The sequence below is a fragment of the Ahaetulla prasina genome, chromosome 1 (assembly GCF_028640845.1).
Source record: "Ahaetulla prasina isolate Xishuangbanna chromosome 1, ASM2864084v1, whole genome shotgun sequence".
Taxonomy (NCBI): domain Eukaryota; kingdom Metazoa; phylum Chordata; class Lepidosauria; order Squamata; family Colubridae; genus Ahaetulla; species Ahaetulla prasina.
In genome coordinates, this window is record NC_080539.1 from 239,145,430 (window position 1) to 239,172,390 (window position 26,961).

At 35.7% G+C, this 26,961-nt stretch overlaps 1 protein-coding gene across 2 annotated transcripts; it reads right to left on the minus strand.

The window, feature by feature from the left end:
• Nucleotides 1-7: 7 nt before the first annotated feature.
• On the minus strand, nt 8-26,961 carry CCNT2 (cyclin T2). 2 transcript variants are annotated; one of them, XM_058194078.1, is made up of 10 exons: nt 26,699-26,959; nt 23,307-23,388; nt 18,747-18,875; nt 14,953-15,013; nt 14,348-14,410; nt 9,284-9,329; nt 7,460-7,623; nt 4,382-4,452; nt 2,380-3,478; nt 8-2,281 (listed from the first exon to the last, which is right to left on the minus strand). In XM_058194078.1, exons 1-10 carry the CDS (start codon nt 26,905-26,907, stop codon nt 2,217-2,219), a joined length of 1,989 nt encoding a protein of 662 aa, XP_058050061.1. In that variant the 5' UTR covers nt 26,908-26,959; the 3' UTR covers nt 8-2,216. The 2 variants fall into 2 exon arrangements, with proteins under 2 accessions (XP_058050061.1, XP_058050050.1); XM_058194067.1 differs by having other exon boundaries at nt 8-3,478; nt 26,699-26,961.

Genomic DNA, 26,961 nt, shown 5'->3' on the forward strand with positions numbered 1-26,961 from the left:
ACTATGAGACTTTGTAAATAAATTTTATTTAAAGCAAACATTTACTGGTTTGTCTTCTTCCTACTGGGAATCACAGTTTAAAACATTTAATCTTTCTTACACTGTATGTCAAAAGCTCTTGAGGATTTCATAGCATAAATGAGGTAGTGAAGAAAGTCTAAAAAGGCTTAAAATGCAACAACGCAGGATCAAATTTCACAATACAGGGTTTAAGAAATATTCTCAATATAAAAATTACAAGGGTGAAGAAGTAACAAGTATGGATGAAAGAGACTGAAGAGCTAAGGAGATTAAAATTTGAAGATACATTATTCATAGTGCCCATGTTAAAGTATTAAAAAGACACCCATAATTCAAATAAATGTATTCAAGTATGCAGTACAAAGTTTTGCATTACCGGCAACTAAATATTACATAGTAATTGATGCAACAGTAGTTACATTATTTTGTAACCACTAATTGGATACATGCTCAACAATTATCTAAAGCACTTTTAATGTCGCTAAAGGGCTTAAAACTTCAGACTTTTTTCTGAAATGTCTGTAACCAATTAGAGCATAAACTGTGCAAGAACTGATTTTACCAAGTAGTGGATCCCTCTCAGATATGAGGATAACTTAACAAAATCTTTTAGATTTTACACCCAGTAAGTAACAGTTGCTACTGTACTGAATTTACGCTGAGGTAATTTCCATGCACTTAAGAGTCACAGCTGGTAAAAATGGGACATCAGCTTGGAACAAGAACTCATCAACATTTACAACAGTAATTTGATTTTTAAAAAGGCAGGTGAATGAAAACAGTAATATGACACAGCCATAAAAATGTATACTAGTGGTTTAATTGGAGAGTGATTATTCAGATCTGAAAAAACAACCTCCATTTTTGTTACTACAATCACAAGTACAATTCATGTAGCACACATGACAATTATTTTATTGTCTGAGATAAGGGAGAAGTTGGCATACCAACAATTGTACTTATTTATTGCAAAGATAGTATTCCACCTGTAAAGGAAATGGCATTTTATTCACATAGCACACTTTTTAAATTCAAAATGTGGCGTTCTGTATGAAATGTTAATGGAAAACAGTGATCCCTGTCCACTAATAACTTAAGTTTTTTAAAAAAAACTTACTAATGTCACTATAGAAATTTTATGTATTTCAGCTCTTAAATCACGTTAATCTATATAACCATTATTAACAGCTCTGTGTGTCTATTACTGCATCAAGCCAAACATTTAAATGCACTTTCACATCAAAAGATTATTATATAAACTTTTTTATTTTCATTCCCCCTTTTGAAAGTTACTGACATTTCAGCACTCGATTGGTTTATGACAAATTGAGGCCCATGCCATTTTCAACATTGCGTGGCTGGGGTCATCCTGCCATGGTTGTTCATCCACTTCCCACCAGCACATGATTCCCCAGGCAGTGGATGGCGCTCAGGAAGTGGCTCCCAAATAAGGCCCAACGTTTAACATGAAGTGCCACTGAGGTTTCTTCCTTATCGATGCTGACACAAGGGAAAAAGTTAGGTACACTGGTTATACTTACAAGCAGCTCCAATCCTGAGTTATTTATGGTATATCTAAACATACAAAAATGTATGTACAATCTCTCCACTTTTTGTTGTAAACATCGTCAGTATACTTTACATATCCCTTCTTTGAAACATGCAAATCATACATACAGTATAAATACACAAAAAAAAAATTACACTCATTCATTCACTAAGCAACAAAAATCGTGGCTGGCATAGTCAATTATAAATAATGCATGAGGCATTCCATACAGCTAAAAGCAGCCATTTAATCTACTGTTCTTAACTGTGGTTGTGGAAATACTGTGATTTTGCACCTTCTGTATCATTAGAGTATTTATAACACTATCATATGTGGAGACAGGCTCATTTACTAATCTTTTCAGAGTGAAAGATAAAGCAGCACTTATATATATATACATATATATATGTATAAATTACATATATATATCTATCTATATCTATATAAAGTGGACAACAGCTGCTGGATTTGCTCTTCTTAGACGATGATGAATTTTTGTCTAATATTCTTAAATTAAAAAAAGGGAAAAGGAATCTAAACAACTGATTACATATTCATTCCTTGGGCACTTAACAGTGAATCCAGCATGTCGAATGTGTCTTTGTAGTCCATATGCTGGCTGTTTGTACTGTACTCGTGACTGGCATCAGGACCGTTCTCCACTGGGTTCTTGTCCAGTTTCACGAGGGTGCTGAGATGTCCGTAGCCCACCTGGTATGCGACATGGGGAGGAGGGGGTAAGGGAAGGTTAAAAACAGAGTTGAGAGAGGATACATACTGCTTAACAGAGGAAGAACTAGATGAACTACCTGAACTTTTGGAACTTTTGCTCATTTTGGAATGATGGTTGTGAGAAGCATCATTGCTGAAGAGCTTCTTTCTTGAAGAGCCGGAACTAGAGACACTGCCATCGGAGCTCAAACCAACAGGACTCCTCAGAACAGCTGGGGTTAATCCGTCACTACCATGTTTACTGCTGCCACTATGCTTGTGACTGCCACCGTGGTGACGGTTCATGGAATGTTCCTTGTGCTTTTCCTTGCTAACATGGGGACTCGAGTGCTTACTTTTCCCACTTCCTTCATCGGAAGAACTATGCCTCTCTGACGAAGAGACTTTGATTTTCATTTTTAGATCTTCTTTAGTGGCATTTTTTTCAGTGGGAGGAATGGGTATCCGCAGTTTGAGCGAGCCACTTTTGTCTTTTTTGTCTGGCATGTATTTTTCAGGTTTCTCTGCACCCCCAATAGGAATTTTCATTTTAATAGGGGAAGATACAGAACTGCTGTTTGCTATTTGGAGTTGAGTGTGTTTTTTATAGGGAGGCTCAGATGCCATGTAGTGTTCTCTTATATCCAGTTCTAGGGTTTCTAGCTTACGTTTCTCTCTGTATTTATCCAGTGACATTTTCTGAGGCATTATCGCAGGTGCAGAGGCAATCTGCCCGTGTTTGTTTCCTGCTTTGTGGGCCATAGAGTACTCAGAAAGTTTGTCGGCTCGATGATGCAATCCGGAATGTAACTGCAACGAAGAGCTTGGTGGATAGTTGATGTTGAACTGAGCACCTGGCAATGAAGTCTCCTGTTTCTGAGAATACAACTGCTCTGTCCTCGTTTGTTCTTGGTGCTGAGGCCATTCTTGGTGTGTTGACAAATTATATGAGGTACTTGGCATTCCTGCAGCTAATATTGCCAGATTATCTTGACTATCTTGAACAGACATATTTCCTGAGTTCAAAGGAACTGGGGCAGGAAATGTGGATGTTGATGGTTTTTGGAAACTTGCATTTGCAGATACACCAGCGACAGCATCCACCAAAATGGAATTCTGAACCAAAGAGGAGCCGAGAAGAGAGTTTTCAGATGCCTGGCCATCTCCTTTAGGTTTCTTAGCAGCCTGCTGATTAGCCTGTGCAAGAACATATGAGTAAGTCAGTATCCATTTTCAACTGTACAATCTCCGAGGACACTTCAAGTTCTATGGGGGTTACACAGATCCCAAAGAGAGTAGAAAGCGTAAGCATAATGATTATCTATGCTATGAACAGAGAGGCTGGGATCCAAATTTGGAAAACATTATTTGTACTCTCTTCCATTTCATCCCATTGCTCCTCACACTATCTTTCATACTGCTTCCCAGACCCTATCCCAAGCCCTGCATTTTGAAAAACATGGGGAAATAAAGAATTCCCAAGTATCATTCCCCAGCCCTCTTACTTTGGTTTGAGCACAAATTGCTTATACAGTAAACTCTCCTTCCTGGTGAGCTAGACTACATGGACATGTTCATATAATCTTGTTTAATAGCAATATGGAGTCCTTCACCATTATCATCTTTTAGGATGTTTTCTTCAAATTACCAGTCTAGCCTACACTTCCTGAAAGTACATCAGTCGGAGATGGCCCAGTTATATTCCATATTCCACCAATGAAGAGCAACAAATCATTTAACTTCCCTGGCATTTTTGCTTCATACTTATTTAACAGAGATTTATCCAGAAAATCAAATAGTTTTAAGAACATCAAGGTTCACTTTAAAATTTAAGGTGGAATACCATGTATCTATAAATAGAAGCAGATTCTAATTATCAAATGGAACCCTGGGGGAAGAAGACTGACCCTCAAAATCTCTTAACAAACAAGCAGATAATTTAAAAGGTATATGGCAATTATAAAAAAAAGGAAGCAAAATATATAATGTTGGATTCTATTTAGGATTTGTCCATAATACTTCAAGAAAGCTAAAGCAGAACATCAAGGCCCACACGTTAATATATTAGCAACAACAGTCTTTACCATGAGAGATTCTTACCCTCCAATTTCGAATTCTCTTTAGTCTACTAGGAGTTTTCTCCAGTATCTGAAGAAATTCATGCGTTAGCTCTGTGAAAGAAAATAGATGTAAAATTAATGTATTTGAATTGCTAGCTGAAATTCTTAAGTGAATTTTCAATCTAAGAAAAAAATAGGACAGTTTTATTATTGATGAAAAGTGTTTCTATCTATACAAAGAAAGCATACACAAATTAATGTTTAAGACTTGCTGTTAAATGTTATTATCTCCTCCCATAAAAGTTTACATATGACAATGCATATACAGAATATGCTAAGAATGAAAGGAAGACACTTTTTTCTAATAATACATATTATATGAAAAGTGGACGTGATGCATATTAGTCCTCCCTTCTGCACCCCAAGATTTCAAAATTAGATATCACTGGTGCAATGTTAGCCTGTTTTTCGAGAGTGTCACTGAAAATGGTTCTTATGGGGCTTCCATTAGTATCACAGCTTCACCATTTCCCACCCCCAAATATTGGGAGGTGGAGCTGCAAGTCCTCATGTCTCAAACGTTGATGACACCATGTTAAGGCCTAATATCACTTGTTTTATCATAGCTTGATGTTTGAACCCAATTACTGGTTGTGTCCTAATGAAATATGGGAAGCAGGACATTATGTCTTTTTTATACAATCACTGCTAAAATGTACTCTCAGTAATAAGCATTGCATTTACTGTTTGCTTTGTATTAACAAGATTCTTCATTTTTATACAACGTATTTTTTCAAATACTACAAACTATAGAAAAAAATACTTAGATTTCTGTAGCCTTCAGAAAATAAAAATTCTGAAGTAGTATGCAATAAAACAGAAAATATATGCAACATTAGTACACAATACTAATACAACATTGTGTCTAGGAACGTTGTTTAAGAAAATTAACTGATTTTTATGCTAAAGATGTAATAAATTTCAACCAACTCTGGTATGTGTGTTATGGTCTTGACAACTTGTAATACCATATTGGTTAAGAATTACTGATACAGTGAACCAGATTCTTCAAAAGCAATTAATGGTTAAAGTGTCAATATTCTATTAAATTACCTTTTTTTAAAGAGTATAAGACACCCCAGAGTATAAGACACACATTAGTTTTTGCGGAGGAAAACAAGAAAAAAAAATTCTGCCTCTGCCTATCAGCATCCATCGGTATTCCTCTGGCTAGCGCCTTTGTAGCAAACGGCAAACAGCCTGGTAAGCTTCAACATGTTATCATAGCCTGATTTAGCACCAACAGCTGATTGGTGATTGGATCGGCCTCCCGGAATACCTCCAGGCTGTGGAGATCACCGGAGCCCATCGCCGTCTCCGTACATTGCGTTTCTGGCCTCCGCGCATTGCATTTTTGGCCGTTGCATGCTCCATTTTAGACCCATTCCAGGCTGCAGGGATCACCACAGCAAAATCCCCACCGCCTGGAACTGGCTGAAAACACAACACACAGAGGCCAAAAACGCGACACATGGAGGTAGCGATCAGCGGCGATGTGCTGTGGTGATTCGGTGTATAAGACGCACCACAATTTTCACCCACTTTTTTGGGGGGGGGGGGGAGTGCGTCTTATACTCCAAAAAGTACGGAATATCCTAAACCTCTGAAATCTATCAATATATGAAGAATGTTGACTAGTGCTAGGACTATGGAAAAAACAGAATTATATATTCATGGAAAAATGTCTATATCCGAGTCTAAACGCTGGCTTAAAGAAATTTGTTAGCCTCTGAATTCATTTTGTATTCATGGAGAGACAAGACTGGATAATATAATTCCTTACAATTTAGGTTCAATTCATTCTTTAAAGGTTGAATTACAATCTGCAGTTGATAATTCCAGAGGAAAATATATCAATGTAAATAAATAAGGCGGAAAAACTTGTCTATCAGGACAGATAGTCATTTTAATTAGACAGAAATAGAAAAGGGTAGCCTATGGAAAGAATAAAATTATGACGTATCCTTAGAGAGAAAGAGTTTGTTACATTTATATGGCCACCCATCTCACAAAAAGTGACCCTGGGTAGCATGCAACAACTTTTTTTTTTATTTCTGATTTTCTTTCTTATTTATACACTATTCTTCCTCATTTTCTTTGTTTCTTTTCTAATATTTATATTGTTTTTATATTGTTACAATTTCTTACGTAGGTAGGTAGGTAGGTAATAAATTTCACAAACTCATTTTCTTTTGAAAACAGACCCTTATAGACCACTACCTCCCAAAAACTTTTCCTCCCCAAATGGTCTATTCGACAGTTAATTGGCACTGATAGAACTGCTACTTGCTAGATAAACTTAGATGAATGGTTCTGAGAATCTACATTTTAATGGATTGCCTAAAATTAATTTAATATTTTTTATTAGGATGTCCTCTTGTGCTGCAGGTGGCAATTAACTGAAAGGGGCAGCAAAAGATGAAAAATACAGAGAGCCAGACTGACTCTCCTCACATTATTTTCAATCGGAATACCAAAACACTTTCAGTCAGATGGCCACAACTTACTTCCTCTCTTGCTAAATCTACTCTACTAAACTTTGAACTTTAAAAATAACCATTAGATGGTTATGGATATCATAAAAGTCAAATTTTCTGTACCTCTTCACTTGGCTAATAGGCTTGTTTTGAATCTGGTATATCATATAATTTAAACCCAGAACAGATAGATTTTTTTACATTTAGCCTTGTAACTGTATTTATACCATCATCCCACTTATGCAATCACATCATCTGGCAGAATATTTTCTTTCCCTTCCCAAATGTTCTGCAGAAAGTTTGTGGTCTGAAATCTGAAGACAGCATAGATAGTTATGGAAAACTCCACTGCACAAGAACAAGCCAACAGCTCAATTGACACGAAGCCCAAACAATCTTAATTAAACTCTAGCAAGATGGCTCATATTACGTTCTGAAAGATCAAACGTTAGTCTTCAGGAAACTAAGCACAATGTATAAATTAGCCAATATCACCTTAATATACTTAACATTAACACAGTTTATCACAATCAAAGCAGTTAATTATTTAAAAAGGAGGTAGGAAAGTTGGTATTACTTACCATCAAGTAATTCTAAAGTTACAGAAGCATCTACATATTCCCACCAATGTTTTCCATCCGTTGATACGGGGATTTCCCAGTTAGACCACTTGCAAGCCAAATGTATACATACACATGCTATCACAGTTGGCTTGTACTGAAGACAAAATGTAGTAAGGTGCAGACTGTGGTCGGGAATGTTTCATAATGGAAGAATAAGTGTCAATCATGGAAAAGACAAAAAACAAGAAAAAGATTTTGTCAACATATATCCAAGGCAATTGTTATGGATAGTAATTTTTTCTTGAAGTTTCAAATTTTGGACTTTATATTAATGCTTCTCGTGCTAAACACATGGAAATATTCTGTTTTATATTTAAAACATACATCTTAATATTGAAAAAAAGCCAAAATATTAATGCATATAACATTTTTTCAAAAATCAGCTCATCTAGATTTTACGGCATCGTTGTTGATGTTTTATTTTGAAAGTCACTGAGATAATAACTAAGCTATCAAGGAAGGAAAAACCGAATTTTTATCTTCAAATCCAGGCTGGAAATATAGAATGTATTAATTGCTATTATTTAAGAAACAATGAATTTGCCAATTTTATATTCTAAAATAGCCTTGAAAAAGGTTAGAATAGCAACTATATATCAACCAATTAATTTATTTTGCCCAAATTATGTGTATACATCTGTTCATGCATCATTATATATAATGTTAATCTTATTCTTTAAATAATATCTGTCATTTCAAATACTCCAAAAATAGCTCTGGATAAGTCACCAAGGTTTTCTACCTTTCAGGCACACAACTACTGTAACTTCTTAAAATAACACTGGAGCCACACTTTCATTCACCCCAACTACTTTAATTAAATTTGTGGATTCTTTTTTTTACTTTTTATTAAGTTTAATATCTTAATTGAATTCAAAGTTCCCAGGATACCTCATTTTCCCACAGGTTGTTTTTTCTTATAATTTTCCAGATGAAATCCTTAATCCCATTTTAATTTCTGCTACATACATGTTAATCCACTTCTAGCTCGCTTGTTTTCTTCTTTCATTGTCTCAAGGCAGAAACACTAAGTTAGAAACTAAACTACTGCATTTCCCAATTCTTAAAAATCTTTCACCCACAAAATTACCAAATGAATTGCTATGTGTTTTATGCTATGCTTCTTAACATTAAATATCTGCCTTGCTCTGCCTTTCTCTTCTGATATGTTTACCAAGGTTATGTTGTTTTTAACTGCTATATTTTATTTTGATTTAAGTCTGAAGACTCACTGGACAGTATTTGACCAGTTAAGTAATAAATAGGGCTTTAAAAAAAAGACAATAATTACATTACAGAACCAGATAGCTTCTGCAATGGGAAATATTTAAGCTGGTTCTAATGTATCTAAGAAAGTATTTTAACTAATGCCTTAATTTCATTAAAAAAAAAACAAACTGATATTTTTATTAAGAAAAAAATTGCCATTAACTACAAGGGTAAACTAGAAACAGCTTTGTACTTACCAAGAAGCTCGGATTTCTAGGTTAAGTTTATCTCTCTGTAATCTTTAGCTGCTATTCAGGCTACCAATTTTAGACTTATGCACTCACAATCGAGAAAATGCCACCAGAAAGCACCACTACACTTCACATCGTGCATTTAACCCCTTTGTGCCGTTAGGCCCTTGTACAATACACCGCACTGCAAACAGGAAGGTACCACCACAGTAGACAGCCCAGTCGCCTGTTGCAACAAGGGTTAGACACAGGTAGGGGGCCCTGCAGTAAAGGAAGCTATAGTGTGCTACAACAGTGCAACAAAGAGGTTCAGGATAACAACCTGTTGGTAGCCATGAAATAGGATGTCTGTGCCAAATCCTTGCTTGCTGTAAGAAAGAAAAATAATTAGCCATCAGTAACAATTATTTAATTATTAAAATGCATGTATGTGATGCTCAAAAGCGTCCCATTTGCAAAATAATTACCCAATACTGCACAACATTTTTACTCTCTCCATCAGGAAAACTAATTGCTTCTTTACAACTGAGGTCAAAAGAACACTCTTTCTCTTATCTACATCATGGATAAGACAAATTACACGTTTCTGGTAAATTCTGGATATTTGCATAATTTCAGGCTGACATGTCAATTATGTAATTGTTTATATTATTCAATCCACAAAACAAGTGCTGCCAATAAGGAAGTAAGTGTAAACAGTACATTCAACAGAAGATGCCCTTTTGCTTTCAAAGGACATTCTCTGCCAGTGATGGGGAAAATGCCCTTGTGCATTCAGTGGATATTGAAATACAACATAAAACTAAAGTCAGGATCATACACGCTGATCTCTCAATGCCTTACTTCTTTTTCCAGCAAACAGTCTCCCAAAAAGGCTACATTTAGAGATGTTCCAGTTCAAATTCAAACTGAAGTGTACTCTAATGTTATTAACTTCAAATGTAAATTAACTCTGAATTATATTTAATGTAAAAAGGATTTTTTTAAAAGGACCAATAACAATGTTGCTGCTAACAGACTTGACTTCTACTTAGGCAATGAAAATGCACTTCTCTTCGTCTTTTAGATGCTTCTCTATTGCCTGAGTTTGAGTGACCAGGGCAGGCCTCAAACAGGTGGAGGGAAGGACTGATGGAATAACTAGTTATGCAAACATAATTGTTTCTTTCTCATGAATTCTGTATATACTAAAAATTAAGTGAATATTTTATATATACCTTTTACAGATAGTCCTCGACTTACGCAAACACAATTGAGTGCAACATTTATTTGCTAAAATAGCTGTTAAGTGAACTCTGCCCCCGTCATGACATTTCTTGCCAGAGTTGTCAAGGGAGTCACTGTAGTTGTTAAGTTAGTAACGGGGTTAACTGGCTTCCCCATTGATTTTGCTTGTCAGATCGCAAAAAGTGACCCTAGGACACGACAACTTTCATAAATATGAGTCAGCTGTTAAGCGCCTTGATCATGTGATCTTGGAGATTCTGCAATAGTCGTAAGTGTGAAAAATGATAAGTCACTTTTTTGGCTGCAACTTCAAACGGTCACTAAATGAACTGTCATAAGTGAAGGACTACCTGTATATTCCTTTTTCTTTCTTTTTTTTTATAAAAAAGTTTTATTTTTACAATCATATCCAACAGCTCATCCAATGTACAGTTATATACAATTAGTCGGGCTTGCCCAGTCACCACCCCCCTTTTAACTCTCTTCCCTCTTCTACCTTGTTCTACTTTCCAGACCTTCCTCTCCTTCTCTTATCTACATCCTCCCTCCACACTACACCTTCCTTCTCCGTCTTCTACCCCTCTTCCTTCCTCTTCTCCCTCTTCTCCCCCTCTTCTCCTCTTTCCTACCTCCTACTCTCTCCTCTTTTCTCCCTCCCCACCGTTCTAAAATGGTAACTGGGCAGACCCGACCCTACATTAATTATATTTATACATCTTCAATAATCCCTGTACATTAACCATCACTCCATCCTCTATCCTCAACCCCCCCAATTCCCCTCCCCCTTACCCCCCACCCCCCACCCCGATTTCCCAGAACAAAATGCAGGGTATCAAAACTAACAATCATAATCCAAAATAAATCCTAAATTATAATCTCTAGTTACTCCACACATAATCACACTCTCTGTATATTCCTTTTTCTTAAAAACATTTAATATGGGCAATTGGTAAAATTTCAGAGAAAATTAAATAAACATGAAAAGTGACATTAACTCAAGGAATTAAATGCTTGTTGAATTAAAAACACCTTCATGTCAAAGTATTAAGCAATCATAAGGGACAAAAAAATCCTTAGACAAGGTGGGAATGTTCTACAAATCTAGAAATCTTAAGCTATGGATAGATCAGAAATAATATGATAAATAAAACAATATATGAGAAATAAAATAAAATAAATATGAGAAATAAAAAAATAATAAAATGATGTGTCACCGAGAAATTTCAAGAGATTTATATTTCCCATCAAAAAGCCTAGAAGAGAGCTTCTGGATCAGATATTAACACTTGAAAGATAATTTAGTATAGCTCTTCAATAATCTGATTTTAAACCATTTATGTCTATGTAAGAAAATAACCAATATTTTATACATGGGTTTGGAAATTTTACAATATGAAAATCACATGAATTTAAGATCATGGTGTTTTAAAGTGCTGTGGTGGTGCAACTCTGCCCACAGCCAAGAGTTGGATCCTGACTGGCTCAAGGAATTCTGGCTAACAAAGGCCCAGAAGAAAAGACTTTTCTGCAGCAACATAGTACCCCTCAAATTGAGGTCTGCCCCCACCCATCCTTTTGGCCTTCTGTAAGAAAGAACCTTAAGATCTGGCTCTGCCAGTTGGCCTGGAGTCCAAATGGGAAGTGTTTTCCTGGAGGTGGTTATAAGATTAAATCCAAGTTCTCACCACCTACTCCATTGTAAGGTTCTCCTATCTTAGCTACTTTTCTTAATCTTTTATATCTTATCAGACTGTAAGCCACTCAAGAGCTTTGTGATTGTAAGATGGGTGGCAAATAAATAAAATACATATATTTATAATTAAAAGAAATATTAACGGTTGCTGATGTCCCCTGAAATTAGTTACATTTGATTATGAATTTTCAATTTTCTCTTAAATAGGACATTTAACAAAAAGTATGTAAAAAGTACATGTTATTTCAAAGTGCTACAAATTATACTCACAATTTGCTTATGAAAACTATAAACTGCCTCAAAAATGATCAAATTCTACCGATGCGTGGTAAAATAGCCTATATGGATGTTTTTCAAAGAATTTCAAGGTCAAAAGACTAAAAAGACCGAATAATTAAAGCAGACTGTTTCAAATTTAAAACCAAATTTTCACTCAACATATTAGCATTTCACAGTATCCATCTATTCTTTATTTCTTTATTCCAGTTATTCTCTTCCATTAATTCCAAAACTGTCAGAATAACACGAGAATGGCTAGAGTACCATCAATTGCATCTGAAGCCCAAGCTTGGGTGTACAGAAGAGCAAAAGGGCAGTGAACATCTGTAGATAATTCTATGATTATTTGGCAATATGTCCCATTAAATTCAATGGGAGCTGATACTGGGTTATTAAAATGAAATCATGTTTAAAGATTTTCCATGGCATAGTGTATTATTAAAAAAGTGTATTAGCCATGTTCAGAAACTGAATTCTACCAATGCTCAGCTCATGTTCGTGCAGTGAAAGATTTTGTATTCATATTTACTTGACCCTCCCGCCCCAGAAAGTTATGCTTTTTGTGGCATGTAAACACAATAAAAGTCTTGGCTAGGCAGCATTAGAAGATTTAGCTTATCATATGTTTCTGAAGGGGGATCAGTGTGAACATAAAGTTAGTGACTATTGATAAATATAAAGAATACATTAGATTTTTTCTTTTTTGGAATTAACCTTTTTTTTTAAAGTTTAAAGATTCTTTTGTGGATATATAAAATAAAAAATAGCAAAAAAAAAAAAAGCACCATCCTTTTCCCTTCAATAAAAACTGAACAGTTTTTTTTAAAAAACTTATGTTTACTTTTGAAATGAGACCAGGTTTAATGCTTTTATAAATCCCGATATACAAAAGCAGGGATTTGGTATAGTTTTTCTCTCAAAATTCTCTTAAAGCGATCAGTACATGAGCTGCTTTTTACAGAGTTTTCTTGAAACTGACTATACCATTTATTTCAAATTAAGGACAGATTTGGCATTTAGTTGAACTAATTCAGACATGTTTCCAAAATCAATAATAGGAAACATCAGTGAATTTTTATTGTATTTCTAAATAAGAAAGATCAAAATAAGATAGGTGCTTATTTCAACCTCTGAGAAAATATTCGCAAAACAACATCTACTGGTACTATAAAATAAGAACAAGTATAAATCAGTGCTGCCACAATCCAGCATTGATTTACACAAAGCTGCAATCTTCTAATGCAGATATCACTTGAACATAGGCATGTGATAGACACTAATGAAAGTTGACATATCACACCATTACTTTTTTCCTTAACAATGATTAACATTCAAACGAATGCACATGATAATGAATATTTTTAAACATACAAATATTTAGAGCAATTAATACATTTGTGGATGGATTAACTTTATACAGCATACCAAGTTGCAAATCACAGTTTTTAAACTAAAGTGACAGCTTTATGTTTAATCCGTTGATACCGAGATTCTGACCCGGGGTGGGGTGGGGGGAATAACTTACATGCATATTAGATCAGTATTTCTCATCCTTGACAATCTTAAAATGTGTGGACTTCAGCTGCCAGAATTCCACATCCAGCTGGTTGTCAAGGTTGAAAAATACTGAATCAGGCATTAATTAAATCTAATTAAACTGACTAGAAAAAAAATGTGAAAATAAAATTCACTACAAAAGAAATATATACAGTTGCAAACAATATCAGTAATAAACTTTCTAAGCAGCAACAAGCAAGGTGGGAAAAAAAAGTAGGTTTGGAAGCATATTTTCTTATCCTGTGGTATCACATGAATGTTACGAAGGACTAAAGACTAAAAATATAGACCCCAGTAACTGGTTGCCAGAGTTATCAGATATACCAGGACATCCATATGCAGGACATGAGCTCAATGTGTAAATTTACTTCGATATTCAAATGTTACTTTGAATTAAATATGCTTATTTCAGAACTAGCTGTCAATTTTGAGTTTAGTAACTAAAATTGGAAAAAAAAACACCTATAATTATTTAATTTTAAGCACATTTACTGAACCAAGAAAACCAAAACTTATTTGAATACTCTAGTGTTTTATTCAAAAGAATATTCCACAAATAATTTATTAAGTCACATCATCACTATCTCCCTTGTGAGATAGAAAAAAAGAATCAGTTAAATAGTTACTGACCTCTCACTAACTGCGTACATTTCACAACATCTGTATGTGGATGTTCAATGGTAATCTCAAAACCTGAAAAATTAAATGTGTTATTTCAAAAACTATATGTTCTCATAACTGTATCTTTAAATTTTATTCAATAACCTCATTAAGTCACAAAATATACATTGATTGTATTGAATACTTTCTGAACTAATAAAAAACGTACAATGTACTAAGATAATTCTGAAAGGAGAGAAATAAATATATATTTTAAAGATAATTTGTGTTACCAAGACTCCTCTTAAACATATTAAACTCCATTATTGGAAGTACAATGTAAGAATCATATGCATTTATGCCGTGGTGGCTCAGGCTGTAAGAAGCCTGTTATTAAAAACCAGCTGCCTGCAATTACTGCAGGTTCTAGTCCCACCAGGTCCAAGGTTGACTCAGCCTTCCATCCTTTATAAGGTAGGTAAAATGAGGACCCAGATTGTTGAGGGGGGCAATAAGTTGACTTTGTAAATATACAAATAGAATGAGACTATTGCCTTACACACTATAAGCCGCCCTGAGTCTTCGGAGAAGGGCGGGATATAAATGTAAACAAAATTTTTTTTTACTATGCTTACCTAAAGTTTGAAGCATTATTGTTTCAAGTATAACCAATTCCTGGGCCTGCTGAAGATATGCCTAAAAATTGGGAAACAAATTCTGAAATATTAATATAATTTTTACATGTTAATAGTACCAAGAATGATTTCAAAGACTGATGGGCTTATTTTAGGTACATTGTTTGATCAGGTCACAAAAACTGAAGCAGCTAAAAATCACAAGGACAGAAAACAGAATAGTTTTAATTCAAAAACTTCTTTTTTTCAAATAGATACAGTAGTCCTCAACTTACCAACATAATTGGGACTCAAATTTCTGTTGCTAAATAGTGCGGTTGTATAGTGCTTAGCGATGGGAATCCAGTGCTAGCTGTTGTAATTCCAAACATATGGACATTAAATGGGAAGTAGAGAAGTCCCAAGAAAAGAGTGCAGGGCTGTTGCACAGGAATGGGGAGGACATGGCAGTGTGTGTCCAAGCTCAGGTCTCACAAATTGGGGGAGTGCTGTGGTGCTGCACAAGGTCAGGGAAAAAATATGCCGTAGTTCAGTGATTTTTTTTTGGGGAGCACTATGGGTCTGGGCTCCAAGAAACCCCTGAGTTGTAGCAATTGCCCCTGGAAGCCTTAGCTGCACAGTGCAAAGTCCCTAAATTGCACTGCAAAACAAAGCAGCCACCACCCAGGAGGCCACAGTGTGGTAGTGTCCTAGAAAGCTCCAGCAGAGCTGTCACCTACCATTATTTCAAATATTAATTTCCAATTTTATTTTAGCCAGGTGGGATGAAGAAGAGTTTAGGGTTCACAATATTTCCTCTTTCATACTTTCTGCTGTATGACAACCATGACAACTGATTCTTCAGATATTATTTTCCAAAATAGCAAGTAATGGAGGAATAGGAAAATGTACAATATTCCAATCATTATTATTACTATTACTTTCTATGTTGCTTTGCAAGTACACCGAGTGCTTCTGTACCAGAGAAAAATTCCTTGTGTGACTAATCACATTCAGCTAAATAAAGTATCCAATTCATTTCTGGGGATGCAATGCCAAAATGTTCCATGAGAGCAGAGATCCCAAAATTCCTCTCTGGATGAACAGGAATACCTGGAATTGCCCATAGTTTCCCATGCAGATGCACCCCATGATGAGACTGTAAAACAGTGGTCTTCATTGGGTTTCAGGGTTATGGGAGTTGGAAGAATCAGTTTGCCCAAGCCACAGTCCAAAGCCTTCAAATGGATACTAGTTCAACCATATCCTCTCTTAATCACTTTCACTGGGAATGGTTTGTAAACTGAGTTTTAGATGTTAAAAATTTCAGAAAGACAAATTTTACCACACTGGGTGGTTTCCTTCAATCCTCAGCGAAAGAATGTAAGTTTAAAACTTTAAAAAACTTTTTTATTTGGAAAACAAACAGCAAAAGAGTGATTAAAATGTTATCTTTTGGAAAGCTTTTACATGGACAAGGGGAAAAAATTCACTTGAAACAGGATTTTGAAATAATTTTAAGAATACTTTCTGTGATTTTCAAAAATCTTACTAAAATATATGAAGATTTTGAATTTACGTATAAGAAACATTTCCCTGGGAAAATGTTATGGATTAGAGGAAAATATAGGAGACCTTGAAGGCTAGATACTAGAACAGGGGTGTCCAAACTTGGTCCCTTTAAGACTTTTGGACTTCAACTCCCAGAGTCCCTCAGCCAGCAAAGCTTAGGTCTTAAAGGGACCAAGTTTGGACACCCCTGTACTAGAAGCTACCAAAAAAACCTATAAAGATTACAATTAAAGGACAAGACCCACTAATACATAATAAAAAAATGTATTTCAACTCTGGAAGAATTCAAGGATATTTTGCAACAATGTACCAGAACTTTCTCTTAGGATTGTTTGATACTATAAAACAGGTTCAAAACAAAAAATACAAAAGAATGCATGAGCCTTTGAATGAGAGCCATCTTTTGGAGAGAATGGCTTTGCATATGGATTTAAATTGACAGGATACAAAACAATGATGCTGACAAAGATGCTATACAGGTCTTACAAAATGAAACCGGCTGATGTTTTAAATAGCAGAAAGATACACACAAATAATAAACAAGGAAAATGATTTGGCTATGTGGATTTCAAATAAGGTAACTTGGATAACTTTCTTAATTTGGATTTGTAAGATATGATATACTTTTAAGGAATTTCTGAGAAAAGATAAACAGAAAAAAATCAGCTTTGGGATATTAATAAATATCATGCATGCAGATACTTTTTGTTTTATTTTTAGAGAAAGTGATAAGTTCTGGTATTAAAATGAAAGGAAACAAAGAACATAAAAAATAATTTGTGGGACATTGAAGGGATTAAAGATTAAAATTTTCAATGTTATTTCTAGTAGTTCCTGATACAATTTTTCTTAATTAACTTTGAATAATGAAGCTTTAAAGATTTGTTTATAGATGTAAGATATGTGAAAAGGATTTTTTGCTGTATTTTAAGAGAAAAATAAGACACTGAAAAATAAAGGCGTACAAAATTAATTATTTTAAAGTTAAAATTCATTGTTACTTCTAGTAATTCTTAATGGGCATTTGCTGATTAAGATTGAATGATGAGGCTTACCGTATTTTTTTTGTAGTATCAAATGCACATTTCCCCCCCTAAAAGGGGTGAAAATTTGGGTGCATGTACACTGAATGTAGCTCCCCATCCCAGCGCCCACCCTTTGGCCTCTGCCTCCCAGCAATTTACCTCCTTCCAGCAAGCAAGCAAGAAGAAACAGCCCATTTCAGCTTCAGCACAGCCTAATTAGCACAAGTTGATTGTCCCTTGGATCCCGACCCTCAGCTGTTTCAGGCTGCAGGGATTGCCATTGTCTATTACTGCACTGGCCTCTGCTGCAAGAAGGTAAACTTTTCCCCCTTGTGCTAATCAAGCTATGCTGAAAATGAAAATGAAAGTAAAGCAGGCTATTTGCTCTTTGCTGCAAGGAGGCAAAATTGCTGGGAGGCAGAGGCAGATTTCTTTTTCTTGTTTTCCTCACCAAAAAAGGTAGGTGCATCTTATAGTCCAGAGCATCTTATACTCCAAAAAATATGGTAGTTATCTGCTAATAGATAAAAGATGAGATATGGGATGAAGAGATTTTTGGCTGAAATGTTAGAAAAGATATTAAGTTACTGAAATTGCTTCTACTTGTAATGATAAATAGGGAAGTCATCACTTTTTTCTCTTTTTATATATTTTACTCCTTTTCTCCCTTCCTTCTTTTTTCTCTGCACTTTTTACATTTTCTCAGTTTGTTTTTTTTCTTTGTATTTTTAAATTTCAATAAAAATTATTCTGAAAAACACACAATGCTCTAAAGACTTTTCATTTCTTTACAACTAATACACTTTAGTATTAATGGAGATTGACAGTAAATTAGAAGCAAAGAACAAGGAAAAACATTCTTTTTAATAATTTCATAAGTTGTCACAGAAAATGTAAATTATAATTACTATTTCATTTTGACAAGATTCCCCTTAGTAAGAAGATTTCCCCCACAATGAAAACTATATTAAGTTGCTTCCTGATGATTACAGTGATAGCCTACTGCTAATAATTTTTAAGAATGGTAGAATGTTAAGCAGAAGTGCATTACATTTGCATTTAAATTTCTCAAAAAGGAGAAACAATAAACAAATATATTTTTGTTAATTAACAATGAAAGTGAAAGCATGTAAACCTTTCATTTGAAAAAGAAAAAATAGGCAAATCCCTCTTCTGATTCACAGACTGAAATCAGATTAAAGCTCTATATAAACATACATCACTCTTTGTGTCCAGCTGGGGCTCTAGAGGATGAAGGCAAGCATGTGCTACTTTGATAACATGTTCAAGTTTCCGTGGTTGTTCTTCTACTTTCGCAGCCAAAAATAACGCAGTAGGAGAGATAATCTGTGGGTAGAAAATGCACTGTTTAAAACATTATTACAGCATACGCTTTATAAGATTAGTTACTACTGGTCACTAGGAGAATCTTAACTAAGTATAATAATACTGTCTTGTAAACACTGAGAATTATTGTATGTCTCATTTTGTCACTTAAAAATATTAGACCAATTGCACTTTCTTCCAAATATTTTCAACAGAAGTGAAGAATCAAAAGACGCATTTATTTTGACTTGTGCCCAATGCAATGCTGATCACAACCAATGCTGGTTTTCTTTAGATTTTCAATGTGTGAAGCAACAAAATTGTTTTAATTTTCATCTTGCAGCTGGAAAATTCAATTGCCGTCTGGGACAAAAATTCTAGTTAAGTGCCTAAATTTGGAATTTTAAATATTCCTTCTCATGTCAAACTCTCTCCACCTAATACCACTCTTAATAGAAGACAATTAGCTTTATCTCATGGATAAACTTTGGAGTTCTTGGTGCTTTGAGCTTCCTTGTTTGCCGTTTCATTACTCAACCAGGGAACATAAACTGTGTAGCCAATGAAATAGTTGCATAAACTGTGTAAGGCAATGAAATATTTGCGAACAAGCAAACAAGCTCAGAGAGCACAGATATCACTCTTTCATTGGCTTCCTCTTAAAAGTGAACTATGCTGTAGTGCAAATCAATAGCTAGTGGTGGTATAATATTATACCAGCTATTATACCACCTCTAACCTACAGCTAGACGTGATTTAATATTAATCCATTGATTCTACTGAATTCCTTAATACTTTTCAGTTCTTTGGGTGTATCCCTAAAAATCATGGGACAGCCTCAAGACAGTTGTATTGTTGTATGTTTTCATGGCTAGCACCAATGAAGCACTGATGACCTTTCGGGCTGGGTCTGTGGTATAGTTTTCTTTTGTTCTGATGTTTTGCTAGCAGTTGTTCCAAGTTGCTAAGAGGTATATGATAAAGCAGTTCCCACTACCTCTGCAGATGCCAGCCTGAGTTGCTGGAATAACATCAGAACAAAAGAAGACTAGATCTCATCTATCCAACCAAAACTCAGCACCACTTCAGCCTTAAAAGATGTTTTCCCATCCCTAGCTCAAAATAAATTCCTCAAATTAGAGTCATATGTGAATCATCCAGAAAAGTTCTACACGGCTGTCTTTTCAACCTTGACCTTAACATAATATAAATTCATCTTCTGATCTGGGGCACTGTGTTAATTTGAAATAGCACAGACAAACAGCATCTAGCTTTATTACATCTACCACAGGCTGCCAGTAAAGTTTTCAAAATGTTACACAGGATTATTTAGGAACACTTCCCATGAAAACAAACAGGCTGAAGTTCAATCTACAGAACCCTCCTCTGGTAGACTTGTTTTCTTCAGGCTGATTGAATTCACAAATTTTTTAAAAAGCTGTCATGACCTGGTCTACCCCTAACAGGTAGGTTGACTCAGTAACAAGGTTGACTCAGCCTTCCATCCTTTATAAGGTAGGTAAAATGAGGACCCAGATTGTTGGGAGGGCAATAAGTTGACTTTGTAAATATACAAATAGAATGAGACTATTGCCTTATACACTGTAAGCCGCCCTGAGTCTTCGGAGAAGGGCGGGATATAAATATAAATTAAAAACAAACAAACAAACAAAAAAAAAAACCACAGTAAATTGTAGGTCTTGGTTTACAAACCACAAGGATTGGGTTCACATATTTTGGTAAGCAAAATAAAAACCTTATTATGATTTAATTCAGTAATTGTCAACCAGGCATCATGGACCATCACTGGTCTAGGTGGGATGCAGAGTAATTTCAACTTTATGTGTTTAAAATTTACCATGAATGAAATATAAAAAGTGCTTTGTTTTTTAAATAAAGTTGTTTCTAATATGGTTGGATCCAGGTTCTTTGGCATTGTTAAATTTGCTTAATTCAATGTATGAATTTAGCTAAAATAAACTGCTGCTATAATATATTGTGAGACACCAAGAATCTGCTTTATAACTGCAGCTGAATATAAATGTGATAAATATTATGGTATATTTCTTCAGCTATCATAATCCATTTTGTAGGGAGTTTCCTCCTGAAGACCGACAAGCAATTCCAGCTGGTATAGAATCTCAGACTGATTTGGTTTATGTGATTATTATTCACAACCTCTTATTATTATTTATCATTGAATTTATTTACTTATATTCTTCCTTTATTACTTTATAAGTGATTCAAGGTGATAAACATGCCAAGTGCTCTTTCCTCCCCCTATTTTCCCATATCAAAACCCCTGTGAAGTGGATTGGCCAAGAGGGACTTGCCCAAAATCATCTAGTTGGCTTTCATAGCAAGACAGGACTAAAATTCATAGTTTCCCAGTTTCTAGCCTGGTGCCTTAATCATTTAGACCACACTGGGTCTCAATTTTGGTTAATTTCTATTTAAAGAGCTTTAAAGTAATATGCAACTTATACATTCAAAAATACATATAGTATATATTTCCTATGAGTTTCACTTAAAGAAATATTGGCTTCAATGCTATCATAGATACAAGGCAGATTAACTGCTGGTAGCATCTAAATTGTAACGTTTTCCAAAAAATAATTCTATATCAAAAGATACTTTGTGTTTTTAACTCCATAAAAACATGCTACTTCTCTTCCTCATAGTAAATATAGCACTAGCACTTAGATTATATACTGCTTCACAGTGCTTTACAGCCCTCTCTAAGTGGTTTACAGAGTCAGCATATTGCCCCCAACAATCTGAGTCCTTGTTTTACCAATCTCATAAGAATGGAACGCTGAGTCAACCTTGAGCCGACCAGGATCGAACTTCTGGCTGTGGGCAGAGTTAGCCTGAAATACTGCATTCCAACCACTGTGTTACCACGGCTCCTCCTCTAGCTATGTTTACCTTTACTGAAATTCTAAATAGTTGATTATACATATACAGTCCCTATAGGTTTGCCTCTATTCACTGCTATCAAGATTTAGATATTTCAAAAAAGTTTTTTCTTCAAATCTTTTCATGAAAACATAATATGTGTTTTAATTTTTAATCAAACTCATAAATGGGCTCATACACAATGCATTGTGATTTGTTTGTGGCTGAATCAAATGTATCATCCCAATTATTTTAATTCCATAATTCCATAAATTCCATAGTCTGTGGAACTACAGATACGGAAATTGTGAAGAATGTCTCATTATACACATGAGCTACTTTGGATTCCAAAATATAACAATATTTGTGTGTCAGTTTCAGCAACCACAATAATTCATTTATTCAAGGCATGTATTTTTTATTGTAATGTACTAATTTACTATTAACATATAAGCAGAAAATATTTGACCAATGAGCATTTGTAAAATAATTGCTGTATAGTAAAGGAGGAGGGTATGGCTAGCCTCAAAACTCCAATTCACCAGATGACAACTCTTCCCACCTACCTAACCCTCTTAATAACTCTTATTATTCCAGCTTTCTAGCTCAGAACAGTTCTTGAAACTAAAATGGTATCTAGAGGTAGAATTTTGTATCATGAGAACTTCCTTTTAAAAATACACAAGAGAACATCCCAAACATCAAGTTGCCTGCAATTACATTTTACCAGATTACATTAGTCCATTGTGTTTTGGGGGTTTTTTTGTCTAAAGAATATCTAGGACTATTTTGTTGTTAGAGTAGGCTTTTGGAAAATACCTTCAGGGTGAAGTGTATCTACTTCAGAAAAGCATGCTACACTGAGATTATCACTACTAAAGTATCTGCATTTTAGTCTGAACTTTATCTTTTCTTTTCATTACTAATCTGGTGACTTCTGGAAATGCTAATATGGTTTACTTTTAGTGGACTTAATAAGCAGCATCCCATGAGAAATAAGTTCATGAAGCTGAATAAATGATACCCAAAATCATGTTGTCCTTTTTAATTTTGTGCAAAAGTAAATTTGAATTAGGCTTTAGCTTCTTTCTAAAATATATGGATGTTATTTCCATAGCACTGACACAAGTTGAATATCGATGTTAAATCTTTTATTTCATTGGTTTGGGATCTGGATTTCTGATTAACCTCTCTTTTGTTCCCAAGTGGTTGTTGACACCAAACTGGTTTCTATAGTCTGTAGTTCTTGGTTTACAAAAGACAACATGATTTAGCGATCAAATATATATTAAAAAGCTATTAACTTATACTGATATATCTTGTTTACCCATTATGTATATTAGCAAACTGTAACCCTGATAAAAACAAACCTTTAAAAAAACTCTTCTGGGAAACTGTCCAGAACACATTCTTTCTTATCACAAAGAAGGTACTATAAATAGCTTATATTATAAAACTAACACATCCCCCCAAGTTTCTAAAGCCATGAATCACAGGATAATATTTCAAAAGCCTCTTCCAGTTACATGTTATGTCAAGTTCAGATATACTTACGTTTCTATTGAATTTTGTGAATGAATGGTGCATATAAAACCTGTGCATATAAACAATTGCGGTGTTTATTGTAAGTTGAGATCTTAAACTGTGTCAAGGAAATACTGCATACGCATCCTCTATTTTAACTGTTTTATGTTTTTATAATGTATACTGACAGAGACACTTGTTGAGATGAGTGGCTATAGAAATAAAAACAAATCTTGTATTCAGCTGCTCTGTAAAAAAAGTTATGATTTTTTTCAAGTTATCGATTCAAATATAATTTTCTTGGGACTGAAGAAGTTTGTTAAAATAGATCTCTCTTAACACAGGAGTGCTATCTGCAAAAGTCTTCTAATCAACTAGGACAGGGATCCCCAACCTCCAGGCTGTGGCCCACTAGTGGACCGCTGCCAGTTCAGAATCAGGCAGGCAAGTGCACCCGCTGCTTGTGCAAATGGAGCTGAGAACCTGCATCTACCACTCTCACAGGATCATCCCCTTCCCCCCACCGGGCCAGGAACATGAAAAGGGTAGAGACAGCTGAACTAGAACAAAGTCTGGACAAAAGAAAAAAGAAAGACATAACCCTATGCCCACAGAAAATCCATTTGGAGGGAACTTCCAAAATGATGTATACAGTATTATTACAGACATTACAACATTCTTCTTCTATAATAAGAACATTCTAAGAGAAACTCTATGCTGCCCACATTGGTAGAATAAAACCTGGATCCAATTCAATGATTATATCTAGTTACACAAGTAAAATTTGTCTTCTATGCCCCAATTGAAAAAAACCATTAATAGAATAAAAAGGTGCCCATGAAATTCTTGAAATAAGTGATGAAAAGTTACAATGGTGATACAATTGTGGAAAATCAGGCTGTAACTGGAGGGATTAGGCCTCCCTTAGGGATTAGGCCCTCTCTTCAAGCACTTTCAGTGGAGTCATCTAGGCCTGGGGGTTAAAGGGTCCGGAAAAGTTGCTGCCACCATGCAGCATATAATATAAACCAGATTCATCCTTCCACACTAATTGTCCGGTGAACCAGGAATGGACTTAAGGGTAAATCCTCACCACACCTTTGGTCTGGCTAAACTACCGAAAGGGAAAACAAATGAAATTTCAGGGAATCAATAGCTCAGCTAAGCTGAAGTGGGGCCTAGAAGGCAGGCAGACAACTCCAGGATTTAACTATAAATCCACTTTATAGGTGACAAAAGAAGATAAGGTTCCACAGATACAGTTAAAATTTAAAGCCATAATCCTAATGCAATTCCAACTGCAGCCAAACAACTCATTGTCTAAGGTAAGCTCCTCATGGAAGTCCAGCCAACTCTCTCAAAAGGCACTAGTCCTTTTCCTACTGAAAACCTGATAGAACTCCCTTTTCCTTTATTGGCTTTTAGGGATCAGGCAATTCCCTCTGGGCAGATAAGGCTGGTTTGTGAATTAAAGGGCCAGCTGCTCTCCACTAAAAAGCTGATGCAGTTGTGCTAATGTTACATACTAAACACTAAAAAAAATATTTTTTTGAAAATTATTTTTTCCCATAGTGCCATTTTCAAAGACGTTATTCTATAACCTGAGTTTTAGAACCACATCTTGACTTAGCATGAATGCTGAATTTTTAGAACTCAGGTTATTCCACTTCAAAAGCTAACAACTTGAGTGTTTGTTACAAAATGTTGGCTTTTAAAATTCAGCATTTATAAGTCAAGATATGGTTCAGAAATAATCTTCTGCCAGAATCTTGTGTACTAAAAACTAAAATAACTACAGAAACGATCACAATTATAAAAACTAGCAAATGTGTTAACTTTAAACATTAAGTATTCACAAAGTTTATTTAAATAAATCCATTCTCCTTTTCAGTTGTTACTATTTTCACAAATTTCACAAGCAATATGCGAAATGTCAAATAAGTTCATTTCTAAAAAGGTTCTACTGGATCTGTACTGTGCAGCTTTACATTACATGAACCATAAGAAAGAACTCTGATTGGTATGAAATATGAAATCTCTCAAATTGAGGCAACTTTGATGATTTCATTGACATATCCATGGAATTTTCCTGGCAGCAGTATGAAAGTGGTTAATAGCTGCTTTCTGCTGGGAATTTATTACTTGCTAATCTAGAATAATATTCTGGATTTTCTGGCAGTGTTTCATCCAAGTAATAACCAGATCCAATTCTGCTTAACTTTTTGACATAAGCTTACCAGGGTCAACTGGATTGAAACAGGCAGCTACAGAAATGAATAAAAAATTTACTAGCAGAATTAATTTTATGATAAACAACAGCTATCAGCTAATACTTGTTTTAGCAAAATATTGATCTAAATTAGATTAGTTAAAAAGCTCTGAAAATACTCTTATATCTTCATTACATTTCATTACATATGTTCTGGTATTTATACAAAACTAATTTAGTCTGCATTCAGAACTACAGAAATTATGACAGCAGTCATTCCTTACTTCAAGCTCCTGAAAAACTGTGGAGAATACCAGAGAAGCTTTATTTTCAATTTTATTACTCTAAAATAGCAATTCTATTTAATAACCTTAGTTTTAATGACATTTAACTTGCCTAGATTGTTTTACACTCCTTTAAAACATTTATTAGCCGTTTCCCATTTGAAACAATTCCTGGATGAAATCTCTTTTCCCATCGTTCACATCAAATGTCTCTAAAGGGGCATTTGGAAAAAAAGTGGGGGAAAACTGTTCCTTATTCTGTCACCAAACTTTTTATCCACATGAAATAAAAGCACCAAACCTCTTTTAAGCTTGACCGACTGATATAGAGGGCATTTGGGGGGAGGAAATTTCGTTTAACCAACATAATGTATTAATACAGCCCCTATTAAATTGCAATTAAAAAACAAAAACAAACCACCGTTTGGAGAGAAAAAAAACCAAATACATACGGTACAAATCTGAGATTACCCAAACCGTGTTTGGCAGCCTCGATCCTTTTGCAATCAATCAAGCCGAAAAAGGCACCTGGCTAAAACTCCAACCGCCCCTTCTCCCGAAGGGAGTGGGGGGAGGGGTGGGCTAAACAAGCCAACTCGCGCGTGTCTGCGTGGAAAAACTTAAAGCCACCCCGGAGCGCAAGGCAGGCGCCGAAACTCGGCCTCGCTTTTTCTCCTCGACTCCCGGGGGAGCCTGTGGCGCCTTCCCGACTCTCCCCTGAAGACGGGAGCGCAGGCCGAGGGGTGGAGCCACAGCAGGCGAGGCCTCCCAGGCTCGCCATCGGGCCGGCCTTCCGAAAGAGCCTCCGGGACCAGGCCTCACCCCCTTCGCCCCCCACGAAAGGCTCTTCCCTTCCCCCGCTGACTCACTCCCCTGCCCAGGCCTCCTCTTTCCCCGTTCCGAGTCCGCCGGCCCGCCGCTAAGGATACACGTTGAGGCGCTGGCCCATATCCTGGATGAGATTGGCCGCCTGCTGCCTGTAGGAGAGCTCTTTGTCGGCCTCGACGCCGCAGTGGCGCGACGGCGTGTTCTCCAACCGTTCCCGGCTGAAAAACCAGCGCGAGCTTCCTAGGCCGCCTCCGCCAGGTCCGCGCGACCCCGAACTCGCGCCAGGTCCGGAACTCAACGCCGCCGCCATGACACTTCCTCCTCCTCCTCCCGAAGCAGCACCCGCCGCCGGCGCGTACGGCTC

What these genes read in the sequence shown, in the direction of transcription:
- CCNT2 (XM_058194067.1), bottom strand. Translation starts at nt 26,907, where the DNA reads ATGGCGGCGGCGTTGAGTTCCGGACCTGGCGCGAGTTCGGGGTCGCGC. An exon ending in TCACAAAATTCAATAGAAAC is followed by an intron (nt 18,876 to 23,306) that starts GTAAGTATATCT and finishes TTCTACCCACAG; the next exon opens with ATTATCTCTCCTACTGCGTT. An exon ending in AGAGAATTCGAAATTGGAGG is followed by an intron (nt 3,479 to 4,381) that starts GTAAGAATCTCT and finishes GTTCTTGCACAG; the next exon opens with GCTAATCAGCAGGCTGCTAA.